The following is a 10,610-nucleotide window of genomic DNA, read 5'->3' as shown; positions in this document are numbered from 1 at the left end:
TTTCCCTCTTCTTTGCAATACTGTGCAGTTTTTGAAGATAAGTAAAGCATAAATACATATACCTTCAAAGATATACAAATAACTTAGAAATACAAACCTGTTAGTATGGGAAATTAATTCAGAGTGCTTCTCCAACCAATGAATGCTGCCTGTGTGATCTGGCATCAAGGAGCCATAAATATGAAGTATTTCCTCATCAAAGCTGAAAAGTTTAATAACCAACATTAATGTGATGAGAAACTTAGCTCATAACCATTATGATGCAAACTTATCCTCATTCATTTTAGAACTTCACCAGTAAAAGAAGTGCCTAGCATGTAAAATGGGATAGAATTAGACGCCAAGCATTTATTTGGTGTAAAGCTCATAAGCTTCATAAAGGACTTTAGCTCTCAGACATGTTGAGAGATTGAAAAGTTATGCTCTATAGATAAATCTTTTGTTATGTTTTGCTTTGTATAGGAGAGCTCTTATCCCCAATTTGTATTATCTTTTCTCATATTGTCTTAATGAAATTCATTTTTTATCAAAAGTAGATAAAATAAAAGAAGCGTCAAGTCACTTAATACCCTAAATTTATCTACTAGAAAGAAAAGGATAGAGTTTGAAAATCTCATACTACCAATGAAGTGCAGAAAAAACCAAATGCTGCATAACTATGCAAGCTATTTATTTATATTCAAATACAGGGATGCAGCTAAACAGTTAAAAGAGTTTAGCAAGTTACTGCTAATACAAAAATATTTAGAAACAGTGTTTCATCAGTGCATCTATTTGGGTATGCAACAAAATAAGAAAACCATCGTACAAGATGGCTACTATAGTCTTTCCTTAACAGAAATATATTTCACCAGTTGGAATTTAGAGTATGAATATAAGATTATACAAAAAAGAAACAGTGGCACGGAGAGCGCACCAAACATACTAGCACAGTGTTCAAACGAATTCTTCTGGACTCTAGATTGAATACATATAGTCACATTTGAAATAAAATACAAGATTATACTAAAAAAAACAGAGGCACGGAGAGCGCACCAAACATACTAGCACAGTGTTCAAACGAATTCTTCTGGACTCTAGATTGAATACATATAGTCACATTTGAAATAAATTAACAGCATGTTACCTCTTGACTGAAAACCGTATCATAGTTCCAACTTTGATAACATGTCTCTTGTGAGATTTGCTTGCATACACATCTTGCTCATGTTTCTACAATAAACGACACAGTACATACATAGACCACATCAGTTCTAGTAATTATGAACACAATCAGATTTAATGGACAGCAACCACTAAACATTCTTGGCAGATACTCACAATTTTGTACACGAATTCTTCCCTAATGTCTTTCTCGGTTATAATCGCAGAAGAAAATCCAAGCACTACAACATGAATAGACTCTTGTGAAAGCTTAACAACCTTCCCCTCTGAAAACAACAGTTATCAAATGAACCCTATAAATTATTAGTGGTTAGAAAATTAAAACTGCTCTTATCACATGTTGTCATATAATCCTGAACCCTATCAATTTAACAAGATTTCTGGCTATGAAGAATTTTCCTTGCGAAAACAAGAACCAAATTGCAAACAAGTTCATTCATCGATTTCATCATTCATAAAACAAAACCTAAAAGGAGGAGTTGAGTTAACCTAAAAGCATATCAGGCTTTGGAGAAAAAAGCAACAAATCCACGCTAAGCGGAACACCGAAATAAGGAATAACACCAGAAAGAATCTTGGCCTTCTTGTTATCAAGCGAATCGATATCGTAAGCTAAGACAACACCATCCAAGGCTTCGCTGAACGTGAAGAGCAAAGAGCTGAGCTCACGAAGAATGGCTTCGGAAGCGTCTCTACTCTTGGAAGGGTGAAGGTAAACAGTTAAGTTAGCGTTTGAGACCTTCAAACCCTCCATTGGGAGAACGGTCAATCAGTTACTTGTTGAAGCAATTGGTGTCTAGTCGAGGCGGCTGGAGGTGAGAAGCCGCGGGCGAGGACAATGGGGCGACGCAGAACGGAAAAACAGATACAGAGGTAGAGATGCTGACGAACTGGTCGCGAGAGGCAAGATAGCGTGACGGTAAGAGACGAGGGCGAGGACGAGTTCTGGGCGAGAGAGGCGGCGGGCTGACAGTTTAGAGAGAATAAGAGCCGCTGCAGAAGAGATGTAGAGTGATCGACTGTGCGAGGGAAGGGAGGAAGGGTATATGGGTTTTAGCTTGACATATATATCTAGGTTATTTTTGTAATTTCAACATTACATTGTATATGTTTGGGTAATGCTAGGATGAAGAGTAAAGGTTTGGTTGAGAGTTGAGACTTGAGAGTAAATATTGTTGTAAAATAACTAAATAAATAAAGAATAAATAGCAAATATAAAATATGAAAATATAATTAGATAACTTAAGTAGTAATATTTATTAGAATTATTATATTAATATAGTAGATATAATTAATATATTTATTAATATTTATTTAATATATTAAAATTGGATTTTTCCCGAGCTGCTAAAGGTGACGTGTCAATCTCTCACGCTTCCGTTTTCCCTCCAAAATGAGTGAGATTTCTCTGATCATGATAGAAAATAATAATTCTATTCATGATATGATAAAATTATATAATTTTAACAAAATTAATATATGATGCGTAATTACTGTACATAATAAAAATTACCTTAATAATAAGTAATTTACATATTTATTTTTGTTTTACTACAGTCTATATATAGTGTTTTCCTGTGGTACATAAATCTAAATTTGAGAGTCAACTCATAATTTTATAATTAGTATTTTTTTTTTACTACTTCATAGAATAAGAATATATTTTTCGTTTTTTTTTTATTGAAGTTGATCCTTTTAAGGTACAATTTATAATTTTTTATAATATTTTTTATATACTCATTTTTATTATATTGTGTATCCAAGTTTATAGACTAATTTTACTGCTAATCTTTGAGCTTTTATGAACAATTTGTTTAAAAAAAATGGTAAATTCCAGTTCAGTGGACTGTAGCAATTTAAGGAATTTGTTTGATTTCATTTTGTTTGTTTTAGTCTCCAAATTTTGCTTGATCATTGTTAAACGTTCATAAATCAATATTTTTCCAAGTTGATTTTACAGCATTTTATTTCCGAATGTGTACTGAAAAATAATTGTTCGGTTGCATAAATTCTCATTAGATTCACCATCCTAAATTGGTCAATTTGGTTCAAATTCAGATATTGTTTTTGTTTTTGTTTTTATTTTATTTTTTTAAATTGCTCTTATTGCAGCAAGTGTTCTCAGATTTTTATTATGAGCTGCAGAATGAATGTCCCAAATTTATATTAATTTTGTCATCTTCTTCGTTATGTTTTTGCCTATATTGATGTATTGTTCAAATTCAGTATGATAATTTATTAATTGTTGTTACTCTAATTTATTCTTATCGTTTAATGTTCCAGTTCGATTGTCTTTTACCACAATCGTTTACAATGCATCACATCTATAAAATACCTCATCGAGTTGTCTTCACTGATTCGGGTTCCAACTACATGGATGTAAGCGTTCAAAGAAGGGACAATAATCTCTACTTTACCGAAGGATAATTGGATCTACTCACCTATTATGACCAACCTAATGGAATGTGGTTAAAATTAGCTTTTTTGGGATGAGCTCGATTTTTTATTGAGGAATTGCATCCACAGATGAATATCTAAAAGATCTTTGGGAGGAGCTCGTTTATCAGGACCATAAAACATCTAAAAGATCCACATGCTGGATGAATAGGTCCACATATATCACCTTGAATCCTTTCTAGGAATTCAGGGGACTCAAATCCAATTTTTACTGGTGATGGCCTTAAAATTAACTTTCCCTAAGAACATGTAGCACAACAAAATTCACTAGTTTTAAGAATGTTCTGGTTCTTTAGTGAATGTCCATGGGAGTTTTCAATAATTCTCTGCATCATAGTTGTTCCCGGATGACCCAATCAGTCGTGACAAGTTATGAATTCATTTGGGCTAGTAAACTTCTGGTTTACAGTGGCATGTGATTCAATTGCACTAATCTTAGTATAATATAACCCAGATGAAAGTGAGGGTAATTTTTCTAATATAATCTTTTTATTTAAATCATGAGTTGTGATACATAAATACTCATGATTTCTCTCATTCATTGTTTCGATATGATATCCATTTCGGCAAATATCTTTGAAACTCAACAAGTTCCTCAGAGACTTGGTAGATAATAGTGCATTATTTATTATAAATTTTGTTCCTCCAGGAAACAAAATCATAGCTCTTCCGGAGTCTTCTATCACATTGCCTGAGCCAATAATAGTATTAACACATTCTTCTTTTGGCACCAGATGGGTAAAATATATATCACTTTTGAGAATAGTGTGCGAACTTGCACTATCCGCAAGGCATACATCTTCATTACATATCCTTGCTATTTTCTTCAAAGATAAATAATAATAAAATGAGTAGCAATACATGCACACAGTCAAATCGAATTCTTGATTGGAATTATTTTTCTAAGAAACACTACACATAATATCATATACTAAAATTTTATTTTAAAACTTGACACATTTAATGATTTCGAAATTCATAAACATTAATATTTCATTATTTATATACATCACATTTAAAACTTAAATACATAGAAAATAAACCTTAACAATAAGTTCTTTACATTATTTATTTACATGGATACATAACAATCCCACATTTTAAACTATTCCATCATTGATCAAATGACCAATATTTCCTTCAGGATCCTCAAAGAAATCAGATACATCATAATGAGTGGTGGAATTTTCAACATCATTTGAAACAAAATTTGTTTCATTTCCTTTGTCATCATTTTTCAAAGATGCTTGGTAAAGATAGACTAGGTGCCTTGGGGTACGACAGCTACGTGACCAATGGCCCTTTCCACCACAACAGAAACACTTATCCTCTGTTGATTTATTTTGCCCAATATTTCTTTCTTTATCCCACTTCTGGTGAGATCCTCTCTCTTGAACATAATTCATTTTCCTTCCATAATTTTTCTTATTACTCAAACATTGCCATCTACCTCTTCTGGGGTAGTGATTTGCCACATTTACTTCAGGAAATGGGGTGGCACCAGCTGGGCGCACTTCGTGATTCTTTAAGAGCACCTTATTGCGTTCATCAACAAGAAGGTAAGAAATTAACTCAAAATATTTTTTAAACGATACTGCTGCTATATGAGCGCATTTGAGGCATGGAAGGTTGAGAAAGTTTTCTCCAACATATCATGATTAGTTATCTTTTCCCCACATAATTTCATTCGTGAGGTGATTTGAAATATTGCAGAATTATATTCATTTATGGATTTAAAATCCTGCAGATGCAAGTGCGTCCACTCATATCGGGCTTGAGGAAGTATCACCGTTTTTTTATGATTATACCTTTCTTCAAGGTCTTTCCAAAGATCTGCAGGATCTTTTAATATGAGATATTTATTTTTCAATCCTTCGTCAAGATGACAAGGAAGAAAAATTATGGCTTTGGCTTTATCCTTCTGAATGCATTATTTTTAGCCTTAATGGTATCTCCAAGATCCATTGAATCAAGATGAATTTCAGCATCTAGTATCCATGATAAATAGTTATTTTCAGATATATCAAGAGCATTGAATTCAAGATGAGAGAGTTTCGACATAATGAAAATTTGTTACCTGAGTCTTCCTAAAAATTTGATCAGAGTCTCGTGCTGATGACGTGTTGTAAAATAACTAAATAAATAAGGAAGAAGTAGCAAATATAAAATATGAAAATATAATTAGATAACTCAAGTAGTAATATTCACTAAAATTACTATATCAATATAGTAGATATAATTAATATATTTAATAATATTAAAATATATAAGAAAGAGAATAGTATGAAAGAGAGAGAATAGTGTAACAGAAAGAATATTGTTTTATTGCTTGTGTGTTGTAGGTAAGGCTATGAAGCCTTATTTATAGCTGTACAAATTCAACCTTTATTAAAGGTTGGTCTCAAATCTCTCTCTTGAAAACCTCAGCCACCTAATATCATTAGTGGACATCCATCTCATGCCTTATCACAACAAATATTTTTTTTAAATAGAAAGGGATCTACGGTCAATATATATTTTTTTAAATAGTAAAGTATCGTTTTTGTCCCCAATGTTTGAGATAAGTTCTATTTGTGTTCCTAACGTTTAAATCGTCCTATTTGTATCCTTAACGTTTATAAAAGTGATTCAATGTTATCCTACTATCAATTATACTAACAAATCAGATTATATTTTTCAATTATTCTCATTTGGATGTATTCATTATCAATTAGCTCTCACTTGGATGTGTTCGATTTTAATATTATACCCACTATTTGTGTTTAGATTCAATTATGTCCCTAGAAAAGTGAATTATGTAAATGTTGTAGGAATTAGTTTCAATATTTGATGAGCTATTTTTCGGAGTAGATCATCGATTCTATCCCAGACATTTGTATTCTAACTTCAAGAAGAGATTTTTAAAACTCAAACTAAAGCGCTTATGATGTGTAATTGACGGCAGGATAACATTGAATCACTTTTACAAACGTTAGGGATACAAATAGGACGATTTAAACGTTAGGGACACAAATAGGATTTACCCAAAACGTTGGGAACAAAAACGATACTTTACTCTTTTTTAAAATTTAGTAAAAATCTTTATTTTTTTTATCTAATTTTATTGTTCATTAAAGAAATTATTGTATATGTTAACTAAATATTATGATTGTACTCGTAAATATCTCTTCTTTTGTGTCAGTTTGAGTACTAGAATTATCATTTAATCTCATCCAAATCAAAAACTAATTAAAATTGCACTAATTTAAATTCGATCAAATCTATTTTTTAAAATTAAATCAATCCAATCTAAACTGTAAAATGTATATGATATTATTATTTTATTATTAAATGTAAATTTTATATATAAATAATATATTGCACGAGCATTTCCAATCGTTTATATATATGAAAAGGTTTACATTAAATGAGAGTGTTCTTATCTTTTCAAACAATAATAACTCATTTTCTTCGTCATCATTAAGAAATGATAGTAAAACATACTGAATTTTTTATTTAAATAAATAAAATAAATGTAATAATTACAAAAATAAATAATTATAAAATTAATTACCGATTTAAATTTTTTTACTATATCTCATTTGCACTAAATGAGATGACATTTTTCGTTTACAGTGTAAACGAGATAATACACATCAGCATAACATGTGTACTGTGAACGAGATAGAAGAAGACAAATTCGATGTGGCTTTAAAAGGATGTGTAATCCTTGGTATTCTCTACAAATATTTTCTATCCTTTTTTTTGTCTCGTTTTTCTCACGAAAACAAGTGTACAATAGCCAGTAACAATGTATACATAGTTGTGCTTGTTTATCCCAATTGTCGTATGAGAAATGGCGACAATGGGGTGACATTTGAGTATGAGGATCCGATATTGTTTCGAACTCAGCGTGTGAATATGTTGTCGGATTTGAAGAGTTTGATATTGAGCAAGTTCGGTGGTACAGTAGTAAGGGAGATCGGAAGGGTGGGGTACAAGTTGCTGGCACCCATGGGTGATGGAGTCTTCCGGTTTCGACTATTTCGACTTCAAAGGGACGAGCATATGTGACTGATGTTCGACATCCATGGGAGGATCATGGCAGAACAGGTAATAGAGCTTTCCGCCGAGGTGGGAGATAGTGGTCGTGGTGGTTCTGTGCACTCGACCTATGTACAGGACGACCGACCTCTCGCACCACCGCCCATTTATGTCGCCATTCCAATGGATGAGGCGGATGATGGCGAGGAGGAGTCGGACAAAGATCAGATTATATGGCGGATAGTGCGGACAGTGATTCTTCTGAAGGTGGCGATGAGGATGAGTTTGTGCCGGAGATACCTGCCCAGACTATGGCGCGCCATGTGCTACCTCCATCTCACCCAATTTCTGCACTATCGGCGGTGCCAAGTCACTATCACACTCCGGATCTGGACACCATGCATGAGAGGACTCCGTTTTCTGACACTAGTGAAGAGGATTACCACCTAGACGGCGGGGTAGAGTTTCGGGTCGGCCACAGGTTCAAAAGCCGAGAGGCAGTGCTTTAGGGTGTGAAGAACTACAGTATTTGCAGGAGTGCTGAGTATCGAGTTATCGAATCGGACCGGTTAAAGTACCATGTGTAGTGCCGTCAAGCTGACATGGGTGTCAATAGAGCCTTTGTGTGGCCCTTTGGCAGAACCTGGGATACTGGTAAGTTCGAATTTAATTGTGCTTTTAAGTGCTTTTGTATGATATATTAAGTGGGTTTGAGATATAGCTGAAGCAATACTGTTATGTTGTGTTCAGGGAGGTTCGGAGGGTTGGTGGAGCGCACAATTGTCTAGCACCTACCATGTCTCAAGACCATCGTCAGTTAGACAGCCGTCTCATCTGCAGGGTCATATTGCCGTTGATACAGTCCAACCCCTCGGTGGCCATTCCGGTTTTGCAAGGGTGCGCGTAGGCCTAGGTAGTACGCCACGTCCTGCAGGGTGATAGTGACCTTACCCCACGGGAGATGAAACGTGTACGTCTCCAGACGCCATCGCTCCATGAGTGCCGAGATCAGAGAATTGTCAAAAGTGAAGTCCCTGAGGGGCACCGTGTCGCTGAATCCGGCCTCAGCCATATACGGGACGATGGCGTCGGGTGGAGAAAGAGTATGGCTAACTTGTCGGGGCAGTAGAAGGCGAGGCCTCTGAAAAATAAAAAAATTCAGCCTTATAAAGAAATAACCATAAAATGATTTCTTATTTATTTTTGACAATTTCCTCTAATTTCGTAAATATGTCAATTTACTATTGTATACCAAAAAATTACAGTTAAATAAATATTTCTTTATAACTTACATCTACTTCTACTTAAGAACATATTTCTATGTTTCTAACTTACACATGTTTCTAGATTACATATTGCATACTAACCAAACCCTAACTGAAACGTTATAAACGGTAACAACCTAACACAAGAAAAACACAGTTCGAAACTAATAATTATTTTGTAACAAACTTTCACAAGGAAATAGAGCTCTAAGTTCCTCCTAGAGACCTACTACTAAAGTTACAAACTACGTTCTGGTTCTTCGCGACTAACCTAACCATGGCCACATGCTTAAATTAAACAAACAAAACAAAACTAACCTCAAAGTCGGCCTCCCCGGCGTAATGCGACGTCTCGTTCAGCATGTTGATGTCTCCATTGTTCCCCGCCTGACGTGCTATCACAGTATAAATCTAAAATAGGGTGAGAAAGGGTTAAAAGAGAGGAGAAAATGGTTGACAAAATCAAATTGGGGCCTGGAATGATGCTGTGAATGATTTCTTCTTATTGGCGCAGACGAGCCTTATCCGTTTACACTGTAAACGAGATAGGCATGCATGTATCTCGTTTACACCGTAAACGCGATAGACACGTGTTATACTGACGTATCTTATCTCGTTTACAAATTTTATAATTATTTATTTTCGTAATTATTATATTTATTTTATTTATTTAAATAAAAAATTCCCATTCCTTCGCTTAATCACTGGTTATTAGAGAAAAGAAAACATGGTTAATGTGAAAATCAACAAGCAAACAAGGATCTTAAACATACTCCACTCTCAGATTTTAATAGTATCTTTTATCATTTTCGTTTGACCAAAATACTTTGAGATAGTGCATAGAAATAATTGAATTTGGGATATAAAAAGACTAAAAATGAGTAAAGAAAATATAAAAAATTATCTATTGCCCGGTGCTTATCCATATATCAATTTGAAAGATTGAGCCATCATCACATGCAAATTGTAATGATATAAAATTATGGACAATTTATCTATATAAAATAAAAGCAAAAAAAATTTACTCAAATACAACAATATAAATTTAATTATTTATATATCCTGAAATATATTTATATAAACTGTAGAACTTTTTTATATTTTAAAAAATATAAACAAATTGTGGTAAACTGCCACAATTTATGAAAGAATCATCAAATAAAGAAACCGTGTGACCATTACGGATTATGAAAGCCACAACATGAGTATAAACCGTGCTACCTACCCACGGTTTATGAAAAAGGATGTTTGGACATAAACTCTAGTACCCTGGTTTATGGGCACCTATATATATATATATTTTAGGGTATTTGAGGTGTGTTTGGGAAATTCGTTAAAGGAGAAGAAGTACGTTTAGACTTTTTGAAAGCTTCAACTTTTGGTTTGGCAAATTTTTTTTTCATAAACGCAAAAGTGATTTTACTATCAAAACCACGTTTAGAAGAAGTAACTATTTTTAGCTTCTGCATTTTCTTAATGGGCTTTTAGCCATGGATACTAACTATTTATTTACCTTTTATCAACTTTATCTTTTATGTATATTATTGTATTATTTATAGAATTCTTGTTATTTCTATTTATATGAGCTCTATTTTTCTATTATTTATTATTTATATTTTTTTTCAACAGTTTGTTTGACATTATACACTTTTATAATTGTGATTTTTGTGTATTATGTTTGTTATTATCTTTTTTCTTTTT

General features: G+C 33.3%; 1 protein-coding gene across 1 annotated transcript; it reads right to left on the bottom strand.

Annotated features, from left to right (window-relative positions):
- Window positions 1-2,219, bottom strand: LOC107609613 (DNA-directed RNA polymerase I subunit rpa43; the record flags this gene model as incomplete). The annotated part of the gene is given in 5 exon segments (XM_016311622.2): window positions 1-20; window positions 98-202; window positions 1,127-1,212; window positions 1,321-1,430; window positions 1,654-2,219. Coding segments are annotated over 5 exon segments (586 nt in total), but the record flags the coding sequence as incomplete, so codon positions are not given.

The sequence above is a fragment of the Arachis ipaensis genome, chromosome B07 (assembly GCF_000816755.2).
Source record: "Arachis ipaensis cultivar K30076 chromosome B07, Araip1.1, whole genome shotgun sequence".
NCBI classification, from domain to species: Eukaryota; Viridiplantae; Streptophyta; class Magnoliopsida; order Fabales; family Fabaceae; genus Arachis; species Arachis ipaensis.
Note: the sequence above shows the minus strand (reverse complement) of the source record. Positions and strands in the feature narration are given on the sequence as shown.